The 19,350-nt window shown below is 52.8% G+C and overlaps 1 protein-coding gene across 2 annotated transcripts; it reads right to left on the bottom strand.

Moving 5' to 3' along the window:
* Nucleotides 1-1,258: 1,258 nt before the first annotated feature.
* Cpne7 (copine 7) lies at nt 1,259-18,501 on the bottom strand. Of its 2 annotated transcripts, XM_059262499.1 has the most exons (16): nt 18,334-18,501; nt 16,412-16,594; nt 12,718-12,792; nt 12,442-12,516; nt 11,592-11,675; nt 10,883-10,972; nt 10,530-10,628; nt 10,401-10,403; nt 9,842-9,928; nt 9,493-9,552; nt 8,552-8,685; nt 7,743-7,797; nt 7,205-7,256; nt 7,004-7,137; nt 2,279-2,515; nt 1,259-1,641 (listed from the first exon to the last, which is right to left on the bottom strand). In XM_059262499.1, exons 1-16 carry the CDS (start codon nt 18,499-18,501, stop codon nt 1,504-1,506), a joined length of 1,674 nt encoding a protein of 557 aa, XP_059118482.1. In that variant the 3' UTR covers nt 1,259-1,503. The 2 variants fall into 2 exon arrangements, with proteins under 2 accessions (XP_059118482.1, XP_059118483.1); XM_059262500.1 differs by lacking the exon at nt 10,401-10,403.
* Between the last annotated feature and the right edge of the window lie 849 nt (nt 18,502-19,350).

A 19,350-nucleotide genomic window follows, 5' to 3' on the forward strand; every position in this document is an offset into this window, starting at 1 on the left:
CTCTGGATTCCAAAAATCGAATGGCACACACTTTAATGTAGCAAATGGGGTGAAAACAGGAACTTTGCAAAGCAAGGATGCCCTGACCCCGCCGTCATCGTGTCTGATGCAGGCAGTCCCTCCACTGGTCTGAGCCTTGATTTCTTTGTGAAGTGAGAGCCTGGGACACGCTTCTGGACCAGGTTCCTCAAGTGTTGACAGAAACTCAGCTCCTTCTTGCTTTGTGATATGAGAGCTGATGCTTCTCTGAAAGGACCAACTCTTGGAAGGACTGTTCCTTCCTCATCTCTCTGGCCAGCAGCTGTCCAAAGCCCACTACACTGACTTTCCTACATGCATAAACCACGTCCCTTCGCCACCACCTGCTGCTGCTAGGATCCCAGGCCCCTTGGCTTCACCAAAGAAGAACTCAGGCAAGATTTCTAGGAACTGGTGGGCTCTTGCACTGTGGGGACTGGGTCTGACCTGGGATAACACCCTGGGCCCACAGCCTCTCACCCTGCTGGGGCTCTACCTCCCCATATATCCATGGATAGCATATTCTTCTGGTGTCCTCTCTGTCCCCAAAGAGACCAAAATCCACCGGCCCTTCCGGAATCGTAGCCAGGTTACCATGGTGATGCCTATTATCTGGGCTTAACGGGAGATGAATCAGTAGCTAAAAATAACCCCAGAGTGGATAGATAGATTGATAGGTGGGTGGGTCTGATTCAGGATTGGGACAATTTGTTTTTCTCAGATAAGATAATTGAGAGGAAATCTCAATTAGAAATCCACCCCCACTCAGACAGGTGGAAGCTGCCCTCAGCTGACAGCTTGTGGCACATGGTGAATCCTGAGTGCCAGCCAAAGTCACTCAGGTCTGCTGACACATTAGCAGATATTGGCTGAGGGGACCTAAAGACCAGGCCCACAATCCTTACTGTTGTGGGTGACCTGATGAGCCTGGTTCTAGGGACATTCACACCAGATCCCCTGAAGCAAGAAAGGCACAAAGACGTGAGGATAAAGGGATACTTTACTAGACCCCAAGCCACCTCCCACAGACCCTGCAGGCCCCAGGGTCTCAGGTATGGGCACAGGTGGGAGTGATGCCAGACAGGACAGAGAAACCTATGGGACTGTGTGCCTAGGCCGAGGTGTCCTCAAAGGTTGGGGTGCTGCCTCTCCCCACAGCATCAAATGACACCACCCCTTCACCCAGGGAGGCACTCCACAGCGGAGCTGTCAGCTCCCCCCCCCCCCCCCCCCCCAGTTCTCTCAGCATACCCTGCTCCATGCCTGTTGGGTGCAGAGGAGGTGCAGGCATGGGGGAGCTGCTGATTTCTGTCACTCCATGAGGCCTGGATTTCTTCATCTTGGGAAGTAGGCCACCGGCCCAGACCAGCAGAACACAGGAGTAGGGCTGGGGCCTGGGCTAGGTGATAAGCTTCTGAGGGTCTCTGGGGGCTCAGGAGGTGCTGCAGATGGACATGTGGCTCAGGGCCCCCTCGCCTGGCATCCTCATGGTGCCGAGCTGGGACCAGCGCCTCCAGTTTGCGCACCAAGGCTGCGTGGAGGCAGTTCCTTGTGACTGTAATACTCAACCACCTGCTTGGGCACCTCGGCCAACACACACTTGGCCAGCGCTGCAGGGGACGCCTGGGTACAGAGACAAGATGGTTACATCTGAGGGCCTTCTATAGCCTCATCCCCCTATCTGGGTCATAGTCCCAGGACTCAAATCTACTTAAGGGACATGTGACTTGGCAGTCAGCTGAGCTTCTACTAAAGACACAGACTGAAAATGCAGCCACCAAGCCCCTACACTGTAATAGAAATAGCTGATGGAGGTGCCCACTCTGTCCCCGGTACGTCTGTGCTGGGATCCCCACCCAGCCCTTTCATCTCTCCCAGAACAACAGGAAATGGCACGCGCTGAAGGTGAAGTGGGGCCAGGTATCAACCCTCATGAACTCGCAGTGTGCATGTGTGAGAGAAGCCATGTGATGTGTTTACTGTGGAGTGACCATGGGGAGCTGTGTGCCATGTCCACAGGAATCCCCACACACACACACACTCTCTCTGTGTCATAGATATTAGGGTCAGAAGTTCACCGCTCAGGCACTGATCAGGCTGGAGAAAAATACTGACTAGGGAACCATCCCTAGGGGCTGCTCTTTGGCTGGACACACACAGAATGGGGCCACATTCTGAGCAGGAAAGCCATGTACGCATGGAGCAGTGGGTGTCAGCCCCTGGGCCCAACCCTCAGTGCCACCCCCTCCCAGGCACTTACGTTCTTGAGTTCACGGAAGGGCACAAACTGGACGATGTCGCGGAGTGCGGGCTCACCGCGTGGGGACCGCAGGACTCCATCATCCCCGTCTAGGATCTGCATATCAGTGAAGTCAGCGTTGCCCACCCCAACGATGATGACGGACATGGGCAGATGGGAGGCGCGGACAATGGCCTCTCGAGTGTCTGACATGTCAGTTACCACACCATCCGTGAGGATTAGGAGTATGTAGTATTGCTGGAGGCATAGGGAAGAAGCGGGGGTGCTAGTCTCTGGGTCCTCCCAAGCCGCACATGTCACATCCAGCTCCAGCCCCCACCAGGAGGAGCCCCTACTGTGTGTAGCTCTGCCCCGCCCAGGCTTTTCTAAAACTGTTTTTGCTGAAGCACAACACAATACTTATCACACTCCTAAAGGTAAATTCCGATCGGCCACTATGCAGACAGAGTAAAGCTCAGTGCTCTACCCATCATTGCCAAATGGCCAGTGACTCCGAGAGGGGCACTGAGAATCTACTTTACAGACGAGGCCACCAAAGCAGGGCTTGACACCAGAGGAGGACTCCCGGGTAGACAGGGCTCCAACACCCTGACACCAGGGTGCCCTGTCCATGCTTCAAGAATGACAAGAGGGGGACTTGTTTCAAATAGAAGTCCATTCTCTTTGTCAAGAATACTACACCCAGCCAGGTGGGATGGTACAGGCCTTTAATCCCAGTGCTAGGGAAGCAGAGGCGAGCTGATCTCTGAATTCCAGGCCAGCCGGGAATACATATAGAGACCCTGTCTTAAAAAACAAACAACAGCCAGGCCTACACAGAGAAACCCTGTCTCAAAAAACCAACCAACCAACCAACCAACAAACAGACCCCACAATCATTTTCGTAAAAACTTGGACAACAGAGCTGGAAAGATGGCTCAGAACCTGGGTTTGATTCTCAGCACCCACATGGGGGCTCACAACCCTCTATAACTCCAGTTCCAGCAGATCCTACACCCTTCTTCTAGCCTCTATGGGCACAAGATGCACAGATATACATGCAGACAGAACACTCATACACATACAATAAACATTACAAAAATTGGACAGTTGGGGTTAGAGATATGGTTCAGGAGTTAAGAGCACAGGCTACTCTTCCAGAGGACATGGATTCATTCCCAACATTCCCATAGGGGTTCACAAACTTCTGTAAATCCAGTTTCAGAGAATCTGATGCCCTCTGACCTCTGTAGGCACCAGGCACACACTTGGAGTACAGACTTGCATATAGGCAAAATCCACACATATAAAGTTTAAAAAAAATAGAAGCTATTAAAAAAACAAAAACAAAAAACTAGCCGGGCGGTGGTGGTGCACGCCTTTAATCCCAGCACTTGGGAGGCAGAGCCAGGTGGATCTCTGTGAGTTCGAGGCCAGCCTGGGCTACCAAGTGAGTCCCAGGAAAGGCGCAAAGCTACACAGAGAAACCCTGTCTTGAAAAACAAAAAACAAAAAACAAAAAACAAAAAAAAAAAACTATGTTAGGCAGCTGGATCTCTGAGTTCAAGACCAGCCTGGTCTACAGAGTGAGTTCCAAGACAGCCAAGGCAACACAGAGAAATCCTGTCTCAAAAAAACGAGAGAGAGAGAGAGAGAGAGAGAGAGAGAGAGAGAGAGAGAGAGAGAGAGAGAGAAAGAGAGAGAGAGAGAGAAACTACATGTAGGGGGTGGTTCACACTTGTAATTCTGGCACTCAAGAGGCTGAGGCAGGGAAGCTGCTGCAAGTTCAAGGCTAGCCTGGACTACATAGTGAGTTCCAGACCAGCCTGGGTTATAGAGTGAGGACCTGTTTCAAATGAACAGACAAAACAATCCCCACTAAAAACAAAACAAAACTTTCCTAGGCTGGCAGTGAAGTTTCTGCCCACTCTGCAAAAACTGGGCTCAATGCCCCAACACCTAACACAAGTGAATTTCCTGAAGGTGACACTCATACTGTGGTCGTAAGAGGGTGACCTCAGTGCACAGAAGAGGGTGTCCCTATGTGCTGATGTCTGAGGAACAGAGTTGCAATCTGCTGTGAAAGAATTCACCAGAAATTAGCCAGCACTGTGGCACACGCTTGAATCTCAGCACTCAGGAGGCTGAGGCCAGGGGATTGCTGCAAGTTTGAGGCCAGCCTGGTCTCCATAGAAAGTTTCAGGCTAGCCAGGGCTACATAGCAAGATTTGTCTCAATGATTAAACAAACAAACACAAAATAAACCTGACTGTAATTTCAGCACTCAGGAGGCTGAGGTAGCAGAACTGCAATTTTATGGTCAGCCTGGACTAAACAGCAAGGTTTTGTCTCAAGCATGCATGTGTGTGCACACATGTACACACATGAAATGCATGTGTGAATAGAACTGGCGTTTCTAAAAGCACCATTCAGTATTTAACAGCATAAATTAAAACACATAAGCAAGCAGGTATAGAGTTTCCCTGTGAAGTTAAGAAGAAAAAAAAAAGGCTGAAACTCAGGGTATTTGCAAAATGTGTGAATGTCCTCAAAACTTTCATTGGTTAGTAACCTCACCAACACCTCCTCATGCTGTGGTGACCCCCAACCATAAATTTTTTCATTGCTATTTCATAACTGTAATTTTGCTACTCTTATGAATCATAATTGTAATTGTTGTAATTGTTGTTGTAAATATCTTGTTTTCTGATGGTCTTAGGCAACCCCTGTAAGAGGGTTACTTCATCCCAAAGGGGTCGTGACCCACATGTTGAGAACCACTATTTCAGCTGGCCAGTTAAAATAGTCATAATCATACATCTTTCAGCTGTGTGTATTTTATCACAACAAAATAGCTAAACCAAATTTTTACAAAGCACAAGCCAAATGAAGCAGAGCGCCTGTGCCATAAAGGGACCCTGGAAAAGGGTGTAACAGAGTGGTGTTGTGACTTTCCTCTAAGTCCGAAATTAACTCAAGAGTGAAACTGTTTAAATTCAGCAAGAGACAGACGGGGCGTTTGTTGAGCAGGAGATGGATCTATGGGAGTCATTTTGTGATTTCTCATTTTTAAAATAAAAAAAATAGATTATCGCTGTATGTGATGCACATGTGGAAGCCAGGGGTCAACTCTCTGGCTTGCCCCCCCCCCATGTGGATTCTGGGGACCAGGCTCAGGTCAGCAGACTTGCATGGCAAGTCCCACTTTGAAATTTCCTTACTTTTGGAAAACATTATGAGACCTCAGCTCTTTCAGTTGTTGTTGCTGTTTTGTTTTGGCTTGGTTTGGTTTTCCCATACAGGGTTTCTCTGTGTAGCCTTGGCCATCCTGGAACTTACTTTGTAGACCAGGCTGGCTTGTAATTTACAGACATCCACCTGCCTCTGCCTCCTGAGTGCTGGGATTAAAGGCGTGCACCACCACTAACTGGCTTGAGACTTCAACTTTTAAAAAAGTTTTTTTTCCAAGGAAAACAAAAAGCATAAAAGTTATTGCAAAAGAAGGGGAACCCTGGTCAGAAGACATACTGGCCAGGTTCACCACATCCAGTCTGGACAGCACCTGACTAGAACCCTGGATGATGGATACCTGTTGGAGCCCCTCCTTCCTGGAGCAGAGAGGAAGCCTGAATGTCAGCCCAGGAGAGGCTCCACTGCCTATAGTGTGCCACAATCCCTACCCAAAGATTAGGCTTCTGGGGTTGGGGATTTAGCTCAGTGGTAGAGCGCTTGCCTAGCAAGCACAAGGCCCTGGGTTCAACTCTCAGCTCCAAAAAAAAAAGGTTAGCCTTCTGGCCTCTGCACCCTCCCCCAGCCCAGAATGCAGTTGGGCAGCAGGACTACTCATGACCAGAGTATGGGGGTCCAAGGCAGAGTCTGCAGAGGTCAAGATGATAGGAACATGGAAAAGTGAGGAAGATCCCGAATTAGACCACACCTGGGAAGGATCTGGAGACAGGTAAGAATGTGGACCTGGAAGGATTTAATAGCAGGAGGAGCTGCCTTCTTTGCCCTGCCAGACACGTGATATACAGAGGACCCACGCTGCAGATACTGGAAATGGGGATATTTAAGGAGGAAGGTGATATTAGGTACAGCCTCTCCAATGGTTCAGAAGGACACTTAGAACATACACAGAAGGGATGGGGGCAGGAGGGGGTGGGAAGGAGGAGAGGATAAAAGGGACCAGGAAGGGGGAGGGAGAAGGGAAGGAAGAGAGGGACAAACCGGTAAATACTATGACCAAGTGGAGGACCAGAAGTCATGCACTAGTCTGGTCCCTTGCAAATATGACGTTCTTTTCCAAAGTGAAAAATCAAAAGGAAGCAGTAGGCCAACCGAGTCTCAGCACCACACACAAGGCTGCAAAGCAGAATGTAATCCTAAGGAAAACGCTACAGATGCACACGAGGATGCCTCAATAGTTATCTAATTCCTGCCGTCTGGTGCGAAGGGACAGGAGGCAGGGGAAACTGAGGTAAACCAGTGTCTGTTCCTGACAGCTGAGGGCTGACTTCGAAGTGATTCATTCAGTCCTCTGCCCAAAATAAAAACTGACTGGCTGGGGCTTTGAGAGAGCCACAGCTAACAAGCTGAGCTTGTCCTTCATCCAGCCCCACACTGCTTGGCTGCCTCTGCACTGGACTGTACCCAAATAACTGCTTCCCTGGCTCTTAGCCACTACTACACACACAGTTAACTGGTGCCACAGCTGGATGCATGCAGCCCCTGTCCTCAGTCACCTACAGAGGCCTCCCCTGTGCGCTCCTCAGCTGCTGCCATGCGGGCCACCTTGGAGATGATGGGTGCCACGTTGGTGGGGCCATAGAGCTGGACCTTAGGCAGGCAGTTCTGGTAAGCTTCCACCACGCCCTGGATTCCTGTAGGGGATAGGGGAGTGAGCCCGGCCCAATACACCACTACACCAAACCCACCACCAGCTCCTACCTTCACATTCATCATCCTCAGGGTTGAAATTGATGGCAAAGTCATGGGACACCTAGGTGGGGACAAGAGTCAGCCAGGACCTTCCCAGAACCCACTTATTCCCACTTACTGGGAAAAGTTGGTTTGTAGCTCTTGGGGCCCATGTAAGAAGATCTCCATAGAGAGAGGAAGCCAAGAAGGAGGCAGACAGATAGACTAATGTTGGGCAATTACTTTAGCGCCTGGACCCAACAATAACTACATATTCTAAGGTACGTTAACCAATAAATCCCCTCTCCTGCCACATTTTTATACGTAAGCAGTATTGAATTGTCACCGAATCTCTCTGATAGGAGCATGGGTGGTGCCCATAGATCCATCAGTCATCTCTCTGGACCATTGGCCAGAGTCTCCCCTCCCTCCACCCCCATCCCAAAAGGGAACGGTGGCAACCAGGGTTCTTGTACCCAGGACACTCCTGCCTGGGGAGGTGAAGGCACTAGAGGCCTAGGCAGATGCACGGGAGTAGGGACAGGGCCCAAGCCCAGGGCCCTCCTACCTCATACTTGGGAGGGATCCGGGCTCCAAATCCCAAAGCAGAAAATCGCTTGTCACTGGAAAAGAGGTGGAGTTGATAACTGGGAACCTGGCCCCCAAAAGCGAGTCAAGGCAGACACTGGACAGAGACTAGGAGGCCTGGGCCTTGCTGGGCCAGGAATAGGGGTCATAGGCATGCCACATCAGGGAAACTGAGGCACTGAGCTGAAAACCATCATGAGCACAGGCAGGAAACGGTAGAATTGACAGTAAAGGGATGGAAACTGCTCCTGGGTTCTTCCCTCCAGGCCTGAAGACCCTGCTTAGGGGGCTTTCTGGCCTGAGGTGGTGTCTCCTGAAGGGAACCAACTCTGCCCCACTATATTCCTCTGCTCTCCCCACAGAGAGGGAGGGATCTATGGGCAGGGGGCTCTGGGTAGGGATCTGGGCCATGGTGAGGATCTCAGAGGCCCAGCCCCCTGGGTTTGCACTTAGCCTCTGCCTAGCTAGTCACCTCAACCTCTGTGAGTGTGTTTTCTGCTCTATAAGACGATTTCCAATCAATCCCCAGGTTGTGTCACAGTGAAGCGGTGTGTGGCCATGTTAGAGACGTAACACATCATCCCCATCCCCTGAAGGTTCTGTACCCACTGCCAGGGTCACTTGAGATGGCTGTCTGGTGGGTATACTGTCTGCCTCCACAGGGTTGCTGCGAAGATGTTCCCACTCTTGCTGGAGCTGACCTCTCTGGCACATCATGTGTCAGTCACAGCACCACTTCAGAAAAGCCCCCAAGCCCAACTCGGCCCAGAGAGATGGGTGAGGCCACACCTGTCATAGTCCTGGCAGACCTCGCCCACGGCCACCAGTGCCCTGAGGTACTCGTTGGGCTGGTAAGGGTTGATGTGGTGGAGGGAGCAGCTGTTCCTTGGGTCACCGTTGGAGGCTGTGAAGTCGATGGCTACCTGCAAGAGCCAGGATGGTGAGCTTCAGTGTGCACCTGCACTGGACAGGCAGAGGGTACCCAAGCCCAGCTTGTTTTCAGGAGCCTAGCATCTCAGTTTCCCCAGCTCTTTGCAAACTTGACTGTTCACCAGAATGACTCACTATCCCCCAGGACATGAGGGGGCTACCCAGACCCTGAACACTGTAAGTATCACTCTTGGAATCCCAGGATGACATTGACCCTATCCTCTGGGAGAATCTCTGAGCTAAATTCCACTCAGAGGGACCAGGCCCATGCAAACACTCTCTCTTCCCAACTACTACTCTCTTAGCCTAGTCCCCTCTGTGCCTTCCACCTCGTCATCCTCAAGGCCACTTTGGGTGTGGCTCTGTTCAGCAGCCCAGCATAGCGGTACATAAACACAGGCAGCGGAGTCTGTGATGGCCTCCCCTAGACCTTCTGTCCAGACTACTTCTGTCTGTGATCTGCCCAAGGCTAAGCCAGCTGGACTCTGCAGCCCTTGTTAGCCAAGTGCTCACTCCTGTTTTCCTCTTTAAGGCGGTTTGTTTGTTTTTCTCCTGTCCCTATGATTTTACAGAAGGTATGCCCTGGATGCTGCCGTGGGACGGTGGCCCAGGGCTGGTCCTGAACTCCCGCATCCTATTCCTGGTCAGCATAAAGGGAAAGACACAGGGAAATGTGGATGAAAAACGAACAGTGCCCAGGAACCTGCCACTCTCTGTACATGGACTGGGGTTCAGGGGCTTGACAGAAGTCCTGCCCCGTTGGCTGAGGGCAGCACGGAGGGCAGGACCCATGGACTCACCGTGCAGTGGATCTGGCAGCCACCCATGATGTAATCCAGGAAGGAGTGGACCCTGTGGAGCTTCCAGACAATGTCATTGGCAAAACCACTCATGGCCCTTCATCCCACCCTACTCCACCCAGGCCTGTGTCAGTGGGGGAGGGAGCCTACTGGGCATCTCTCCCCAAGGCACTCTAATCTGTGGGGGCATCTTCCTCCTCCCTCACCCTTCCCAGGTATTTCGAGATTCCCACAGTGAAGCCCACCAGTCCTCAGAACTGTATCTTTGAGAACCGTCTGACAACGTGGAGAAGCTAATCCCACCAACTCGTCCCCCTAGAGGCTCCGGGCAACGCTGAGGCTCACTCACCTTCAGGTCTGTCAGGACCACCACCCCAGAATTCTTGTAATTGCGCTTCTTCTGTTTGTACTTGGCATTCACACAGTCCCACTGGGCCTGGGACAGAGACAGGGACAGGCAGGAACTCCACCCAGAGCAGCAGTATCCCAGGCCCTCCCACAGAGGGGCCAGGAGCCCCTGGAAGTCCCAGCACTGCTGGTGATCTCACACTCCCCAAGACTATCTCCAACAGTGAGTACAAGGCCCATGCTGCCCATGGGGGTCAGGGATGGCCTCTGTGGAGACATACCCACTCCACAAGGGAAGTATTCAAGCACACAAAGGAACAGAGAGGAGCCATGTAGATGAGATTGTGAGCAAGGAAGGGGCCCCGGGTTAGACCCTGCACACACTGCAGCCTCGGCACCATGGTCAGCCCGTAGATCTTCCTGAGGGACACCAGGGCCCAAGAAGGAGCCCAAGGCAACTCTCCCGCCATACCCACCCAGCTTCAGAGGCTAGGTAGGTCCCGGGAAGGGTGCCCCTCCCGCCTTGACACACAAATGGACATGGTTGCTCACATGGCCACTTGCTCGCAGGCCCCCGTTCTAGTCATGGGGTGGGTGTCACTGCTCTGTCACCTTCACGTCTTCTCAGCCTCCCAGAGACCCACTGGACCGAGTCAGAACCTGCGGCCCGAGATGGGCCGGCAACTCACCTGCTCCTCCTCAAAGGCCTTCTGCATCTCTGTGAAGGTGGTGGTGAACTCGCCAATGAAGTCATGCTTCCCTCGAGAGTCATAGTCCCAGACCAGGCACTGGGGAGCCAGGCCTCTCAGTGGACCGTTCCTCAGAGGACCTATGGCCCTTCCAGCCCCGGTCAGGCTCTCGTTCATCACTCCCCTTCCCTGGGCTCCCCTTATCCACAAATCCTAACTCTCCAAGGCCTTAGTGGCTCTGGAAGAACGGGACACCTGCCCATGGGTCCTGGCCCTGACCCTATGGCTATGTCCCTGCTCCCCCACCCCAACCCTGACCTCACTTCCTGTTCTGTCTCCTGCTCCATCCCCACCTTCAGAGGCCGAGTCTCCTCGCAGCTGCAGAGGGAATTCAGTGACAACTTGAAAGGTTCCCACACGGGGTTAAGGTTATTCTTCACTACCTGTGGGCCAGAAAAGGCTGACTTGGGTGGGAACCCCAAGGGAGCTAGGGCCCAGAGAGCCATGGGTCCCTTAGCCAGGGTACAGGGTTCTCAGCTGCCAAGGGCCACTTGAGTGGCAGCCTGTACCCAGCCCCATGGAGACTACGGGTACCAGGAGACTAGGTTCATTTCAGGCTCCAAACAGGACTGGGTATAGCCCAGACCTTCCCGCCCTCCACTCCCTCCACCCCTGACCCTAATAGCTTCAGCCTCACTCCAGCCCCCCGGGCTGTTTTCTCCTTAAATAGATTCTCTTCACTCAAATTAATTTGTCTCAAAAGGAAACTCTCTCCCTGCTGTAACTAAACTCCTGTTTCCCGGCAGGAGGAAGCAGGTATGCCTAAAAATAGGAACGGTAACAACAAAGCTGCCACGCTAAATTTGGGCGGACAGAGAGCCAAGTCCACCCAGCTGTTCCGTCCATCGAAAGAGAGTCAAGGGTCTTGGAGGTAAAGACTCCACAGCCACAGGGTTGGAGTATCCCTCTGTCCCCTCTCTGAGAGGACGGATGCTGGGCCCTTTTCCGGTCACTTCACTGGACCCCTGAAACCCCTCTGTCATCAGGCAGTGGGCTCCTCACCTCTGTCCTGTACACCAGCTGCTCACTCCCGTCATCGTTGACCCGATACAGCTCTAGGAAGGGGTCCGACTTGCTGAAGAGGTCCTGGAGCATCAGAGGATGTGCTGGCAAGGGGGCTAGCCAGCTCTGGGCTGGAGGACGGCTCCATCCCTTACGGCTGGATGCTGGCTTCAGCCCCTGCAGTTGGTGTTCCATCCCTTCCCCACAGACTCAATCTCCCCAGGCATAAAATAAGTTGCAAACATTCCCTGAGAGCCCACAGTGAGAAGAGCTGACCATGTGGAGCCTTCACTGGCTTCTGAAGTGCCCACGGTGACCCCAGGTGTGTTTCCAAGCCCTCGCCCTGCTATCCCTCACTCCTGCTGCCTGGAGTCTAACTGGCTGTTCACACCCCACCCACCCACTCTTGATTGTCTCGGCTTAAATGTCTCAAAGGGGACAGATACCTACCTGTTCAGGGTCAGTCCCCACCCCATGCAAAGAACCTATGAACCAGGCTCTGTCCTCCCTGCGCCTCCCTCCCCATCATGACACATGTACCCTGCCAGAGGTAGCTTGGTGACCACATGCCACACGCGCGATGTAGAACAGTGCTTTCTACCCATAGAGCAGAGTGTATGTGTATGTGGTGGGAGGGTGATGACAGCAATGACTGTAAAATGTAACAGTTAGCAATGAACACAGTGACTAGGCCGAGACTGTGACAGCAGCATGCCAAGGACGCCACACACAGCCACCACGTCACTTGTTTCTGAAGCTTAGAGGCCAGTGCTGAGCAGGAACCCGGTTTTCACAAGGAGCCAGCCTGCAGGAGGCTCAGAGCCCCACATGCAGTGGATCCCAGCCTCACCTTGTCGTCCAGCTTCCTGGCTTGGAAGGAGAGCTCCACATAGCCGTTGTTCCCAGAGATGTCCTCGGCTATCACCTGAGTGTGTCACATGGGGTCTGTGGGCTCCAGGCCTCCCTCTCATCCTCTCGCCTCAGCTGCCACTGGCCCTGAGGGGGCTCTGGTCTCTCCTAGCAGCTCCACAGCTACAGTCCATCTGAGGCCTCCCTACTGACCTCCTCCCAAGACATCCCTCCCCCAAGCCATGCGGGAAGGGAAGACCGCAGCTCTGGGGCTCACCGTGATGGTGGATTTGCCAGCGTTTCTGCCGAATCTCAACAGCAACGGGCGCGTCATTTTCTTCTGGGCCACAATCTGGACACCAAGGAAGTCAGCGGGGAGAAGGAGGAAGAGGATGTTCCTCGGCCTCCCTAGGATCCTATCTCCGCTCTCACTGGATCCCCACCATCCCCTGGGCTCTGGCGGCCTTCCTGCTGCTGCCAGAATGTGCTACTTGACATCTGTGCGCCATTTCTGATTTCCACCACTCCTGGGCCAACCTATCACCTGCCTGTGGGGCACACACATCCCACAGTTGGCAGATGTGCAGGGCACCAGAAGCAGATTCATTAGGACATCAACCCTCAGTCAGGACCTCACTGTTCAGCTGGCCTTATTCTACTCTTCGGCTTGGGAATGAAAACCCTCATAGGGTGGCTGGTTGAATAGCTCTGAGCCCCACCCTGGATCCCTACTGTCCCAAACAAGTCAGGGTGACCCTGGGGTGGCGGAAGAAGCACACTTGACTTTTCTGCAAGGCACATAGAGAGGGCCATTCAGATGTGAGCCCCAGTGCTCAGTTCCTAGAGAATTCATCTCCCAGCGTGGCCTCCCCTCCTCACCTGTCCCACTGGGTAGATAGCTCACCCATGGAGCAATGCACCCCTAACTTAAGGAAGGAGATGACTTCACACAGCCCAGGCTGCACACAGCATATCACCTGGCCAGCAGGGAACAGAGTCTAAGAGGCAAGATTGAGTAAACTCTTTTGGGTAGCATGCCCTGGTCTAAATAACAACCTTCACATCTCCCTGGAGAAATGAGTGGTTCTGTGTGTGAAGGCCCAAGATGGTTCTGTTTACAGGTAGCTATCAGGGGTGCCTTGACTTTCAGGGGTGCCGTCTGCTTCACATTTGCTACTGGTTGGTTGGTGGACACCAGGGGATGATGGTAGGAAGAGCTAGAGATTGTGGTACCTGACAAGCAGCCAAGCTGAATTCAGTGCAGACAGCACACAAAGATGTGTTTAAGTATAGAATCTGTATGTGTCCATCTGCATGTGGCCACGTACGTCTATATATGTTCCTGTAGCTCAGTCCTGCCTGGGCTGTGGTGCATGTGTGTGACGGTTATCTATGACCGCGCCATCTTCCGTAGGACCCTGGAAGGAATTGTGCCCCACTCCATCTCAGTCTTTGCTGTGTAAAACGGGGTTGGCAAAAAGATCTGAAGAGAATGAGCCCTGACCAGGCAGTGACAGGGATGAGTCACCACATGATGCTGGAATGGAGGATCAGGCACCCAGAGCATGCTGTGTGGTTAACACACAGGAAACTCAAGAACAGAAACAGCCAGGGGACTGGCAGGAAAGGGCAGCCTCAGGGTGACAGAAACGGTCATCTAGTCAGTAGAGAGTCACATGAAACTGTCCATCTCAGTGTCCTCATTTTGTTGTCTATAAACTACTCCTGAATGTAAAGGCCATCCTGTGGCTGGTTGGGAAGGGTGTAGCACACAGCCCGGTGCATATGCACAGTAACTAGTAGCAGAAAGCGCTTGTCACATGGGCAGCAGAAGAGAAAAATTAAGGATAGCGGCTCCAGGCTGCCGGCTGAGTCCCCCGGGCAGGACACCCTCACGCACTACTCCCCTCAACCCCGGCTGCAAGGAAAAATATGGAGACCTCCCCTTCCCTTGTGTGGAGTAGAACCCAGCCTCAAATGTTAGTTGCAAACATTGCCGCTGAGCTGTGCATCAGGCTCGGGTGCCGATGTGGAAAGACTCATGAAGAGAAAAAAAAAAAAAACAGGTTGCAGAACAGTGTGTAGGGTGAGTGTGGTTTGGGGAGGCAGGGGATAAGGAAGGAGGGAGAGAGGAAGGGAAGGAGAGGAAGTGGGGAGAGAAGAAGGTTTTTAAGAAGGGATCTTACTACCCTGCCAAGGCTGATGGGGAACTGGTGGTAATCCTCCTTCCTCAGCCTGCTGCGGGCTGGGATTAGAGGTGAGAGACACTACAGCTGTGGTTTTCTTTCTTCCCTTCTCTCTCTCTTTCTTCTTTCTTTTTTTCTTGTGTCGAGACAAGATCTCAAATAGCTCAGACTGGTCTCATTTGACATGTGTCTGAGGATGGCCTTGAACTCCTGGCCTCCTGCCTTCAGCTCCCAAATGTTGGAATCACAGGCATGTACTACCTACCATACCTGGTTTGTGGGAGGGAGTGGATGTGTGTGCGTGTATGTGTGGGTGTGCACAGTGCCTCTCACCGAACCTGGAGCTAGATGGCTGGCCAACAAGCTCCAGTGACTCTCCTGCCTCCTTCCCTCAAAGCTGGAGACTTGCACCCGGGGCCTCGTGTTTGTGCGACAAGAGCTCTTACCAGGTGAGATTTTCCCAGTCTCTCTCTCTCTCTCTCTCTCTCTCTCTCTCTCTCTCTCTCTCTCTCTCCAGTCTCATGTAATCTAAATTGGTTTCAAATTCACCATATAGCTGAAGATGACCTTAATTTTTTTTTTTTTGAGACAGGATCTCTTTATATAGCCTTGGCTAGAACTCACTATGTAGATCAGGTGGGTTTTGAACTCACTATCTGCTTCTACCTCTTGAGTGCTGGGATTAAAAATTTGCACCACCATGCCTGGCAACCTTAACTTTCTGATTCTTTCGCCTCTACTTCTTTTTATGTGGTTTTGGAAACATCAAACCCAGGGCTTTGTGCATGCTAGGTAAGCACTCTATCAAGTGAGGTATGTTCCCACCTAACTACTTTTAAGGAAAAAATGTATGTTTATTCACTCATGTAAGAACACTTCTCTGAAATGGGTACAAAAACCTCGTGGCAGGGCTGGGCAGGGGCTGGAGGGAGACATGCCAGAGCAGGCCTACTGGAAACAGGAGCTATTAACCCAGTTCAAAAAATATTAAAACTGGTATCGTGCTGCGTGCCTGTAATTTCAGTGATTGAGAAATAGAAACAAGAGGATCAAAAATTCAGTGTCATCCTTGGCAACACGGGGTGTTCTGGGCCAACCTGAGCTATATGACATCCTGTTTTTACACACACACACACACACACACACACACACACACACACACACGTATACACCTTCCTAAAAAAATAGACAAACACAACCTCTAGGAGAGATGGCTTAGCAGTTGAGAATACTGCTGCTCTTGCAGAGGATCCAGGTTTGGCTCCCAGCACCCACACAGACTCACAACTGTCTGTAACTCTGCTTCCAGAGGCTCTGACACCCTCTTCTGTTCTCCAAGGACACAGGAGGGGCATGGTACACAGACACAGCTGCACACAAAACACCCATACACACAAAATAAATAACTTGTTAAAAATTGATAAGGGGCCAGGGTTGGTAGCACACGCTTTTAATGCCAGCACTTGGGAGGCAGAAACAGGTGGATCGCTGAGTCTCAGGAGCAGCCAGGGCTACAAAATAAGACTGTCTAAAACAAACAACACAACTAAGAAGAAAAAATGGACGTACTGGTGCACGCCTATAACAGCAGGACTCAGGAGGCTGAGGCAGGAGGATCTCAGCTTCAAAGACAGCCTGGGCTGTCTCAAACAAACAAGTGCTTTTAAAAAGAAGTGGAGATGGGCAGGGCCAGATGCTCATCCCTGCAGAATCCGTGAGTTGAGGGCCTCACCGGCCCTAGAAGCTCTTCCTACCCTCCTCCCTTCCAAGGTAATGGGTACTCACTTGCCCCAAGGTACACTCCATGCCCCCTAGGAAGTCGTCATCCTGGCAACTCAGGCCACTAGGCCCGTGGGTGTCATACACCTCAAACCGTAGCTTCTGCACCTCCTCGAAGTAATAGTCGACAGTGAAGACCTTGGAGAACACGGGATGCAGGCTGCTCTTTACCACCTCGGTTCTGTCCACCTGCAACGAGCCGTCACAATCTACAATTTCTCTGTATTCTCTCATCTCATGTCCACCACTGCCTGCCTATCCCCACATTACAGATGATAAAACTGAGGCTTAGAGACCAGCAGGGTTCTGCCCAAGGATCCAGATGTCAGGGACAGAATTAGATTCCAGCCTTGGGCAGGGCAAGCCCAGTGTGGAGACCTTTACCCAGCACTCAGCTGAATGGCAAGGAGATATCCCTGCTGGAGGGACCTGTGTTCACCAGCCTCTCCCACTGAGTTCAGCACCATCCTCTAGAACATATACTAATGAAAAGCTTTAGCTAATAGACTATCAAATCCCCTCACCATAGAGGCTTCTACCTACAAAAAAATGGGTCTGCATGGGCCCTTTCCAGAAATATATGCACCAGGCAGCAATCGGACCAAGCAACAAAATGTAATGGGAAGACCTGGGCCACAAGATGGTCCTTAAACAGCCTGGAGTAGCAGAAGCCCCCCAGTACCTTCTAGGCATTTAAACACATGGTTTGGGGCAGGCCCTTCGTCTTCAAGGTCAGTGAACCACAAGATTTCTCAGCCCCAGAGCCTAAGAAATAAATGCCCTGAGATGTCAGAGTGAATATGCAGAGCAGGTATTAAGTGAGGTACCACCCCATATGTCTCCCCCTTCACCGCCTGGATCCTCTGCATGTCCTAGGTTCCCGGGCTAGCCTGACTGTAGTCACAGGGTCTGTCTAACACCTCTTTCCTGGCTCTTCTCCCCTGTTTCCTGCACATGACTGCCACAGCCAAGGGGTGCCCTGGAGCTGCTGTTGAGGGGAGCACTCTTGCTTGGCTAGGGACTCAGGCTCAAGTCTTCTATGCCTGTTAGGCCTCCCAGCTAAGGTGTGCCCCTGTTTCTCACTCCTGAGATGAAGCCAGTACCCCATGGAAGATGGTGACTGAGAATTGGGTTTTGTACAGCACAGAACTTGGGCAATATCCCTGACACTGGCCCAGAACTAAGATCTGAGGGCTAATGAAAGCTAGTGAGCACGGTGAAGCGCACTTCTCTGAAGATGCTGGCTAACCTGGGTGGATGGGTGTCCAGCGGAAAAACCCCATGCAGGAGGCAGGCACTCAGATCTGGGTCGGCAGGGGGCATTAAGGAGCGGGGAGGGGCTTGCTGTCCTCAACCATAGCCACATGCAAATAATTTGCGATTTCGCCTACCCAGTGAGGAGACTGGTGACAGGCTGGGCAGTCCTCTTGCCAGGGCGACTTGAAGCTGAACGATGGAGTCTCTGTCCAGCCCTGCCCAGCTCCATTCTACCCAACCAGCGAGGTCTAGCTAGCAGCCCTAACGCCACTGGCCACCCTACTTCAGGTGCCTCTGCTTCATGAGTGAGAAGCTCATAGTCATGGCAGCCAACGGAGGGGGACCCTGTGACCTTAGACAGCCCCTATACTTGCCTTAGGCATTTTCCTCCCATTCCTGAGCCGCACTCCCTCCAGAGCTCATTAGTGTAGCCTGGGCGCTTCACGCTAGCGCTACAGTCCCAGCCTGAGCCCCTCAGCTGCACTTCTGGGCACTTTCCACCAAGATCCCTTTCAGCCGCTGCTCCCTTGCTGCCCCGCCCTTCTCATAGCAGGTGGACACCTCCTTTTTTGCCCTAGTAGCCCCAGTTTCAGGACACCCTTGCCGGCACCCCAAATCTCAACTCACACTTAGCTCTTCAGGTCCCAGCTCCAGGACGCTGGCTGCCCTACCTGTAGCCACTGGCCCTGTGCCTGCTGCAGCAGCACCACGCTGGGGTCGGACTTGGTCAGCGGGTCCCGGTCCAGCAGGTGCCTACAGCTCAGCCGCAGCTCCACCTTCGAGGCGCAGGGTGCAGGCACCACCCCCGGGGCCACCGCGCGCTCCGAGTCCCCGCTCATGCTTCAGGCTCCGCACTCGAACCGGTGGGCGCCAGAGAAATGGTGGCTGGGCCAGGCGTGGCCGCGCTCCCCCGCACGCCCGCCGGGCGCGGGCACACGTGTCTCGGGCGGCCGCCACAGCGCGGGGGCTGTAGGGCGGCGATGCGGCGGGGAAGGGATGGAGGGGACCGCGAAGGGGCGGGGCCGGGGTGGGGCCATAGGAGAAAAGCGCAGGGACTAAGCAAGAAGCAGATAGCCGGAGAGCCGTCCGTTGGAGCTGGGTTTCGATCCCCGCACTGGAGCTGAGAGATAGGGGTCTGGGTTGCAAGCAAGCTCTGGGATTGTGGTGTCTCTGTAGGGTTCATTCGGTGCTGGAGGCTCCGCACTACTGGAACCAAGGCACCGGGTTTGCGTCCAGACAGCCTCGGAGAGAGGCACAACCCACCCCAGGGTCGCACCAAAGCTCTGCGCCCCTCTTAGGATTGTCATGAGCAATCATGAGCAACTTAGTGGGAGCTCACTGTTTGCACGGTGCAAGCGGGGCGCAAGAAGGGTGTCCCTGACTCTCAGAATTTGTAGGCCCAGGGTAGGCAAGAAGAGTTCTTGCCAATTTCTGGTCTATGGCTGAGGGTCAGAGAGGGACTAGGAATGTTCTCTCCAATTCACTCTTACCTGATGCGTCCACAACCAACCCCCAGGTGGAAGGGAAGCATCATTACTCCTCCCTCTCATACCCTGCCTCTCCTCCCCAGAGAAAGGCATTCGGAAGAGGAGGTGCTGACGACGACAGAAATTACCTCCCAGCCCATTCTCTTTGCCAATTTCTGCCTAAATATAGGGCCGAGGCCTGACCAAAAGTCATGGAGGTAA

The sequence above is a fragment of the Peromyscus eremicus genome, chromosome 5 (assembly GCF_949786415.1).
Source record: "Peromyscus eremicus chromosome 5, PerEre_H2_v1, whole genome shotgun sequence".
Lineage (NCBI taxonomy): Eukaryota > Metazoa > Chordata > Mammalia > Rodentia > Cricetidae > Peromyscus > Peromyscus eremicus.

Coding starts and splice junctions, on each gene's coding strand:
- Cpne7 (XM_059262499.1), bottom strand. CDS start 18,501: ATGAGCGGGGACTCGGAGCGCGCGGTGGCCCCGGGGGTGGTGCCTGCA. Junction 10,973..11,591: donor AGCTGGTGTACAGGACAGAG/GTGAGGAGCCCA, acceptor TCTGGCCCACAG/GTAGTGAAGAATAACCTTAA. Junction 8,686..9,492: donor GCTGCCAGATCCACTGCACG/GTGAGTCCATGG, acceptor TGGCTCTTGCAG/GTAGCCATCGACTTCACAGC.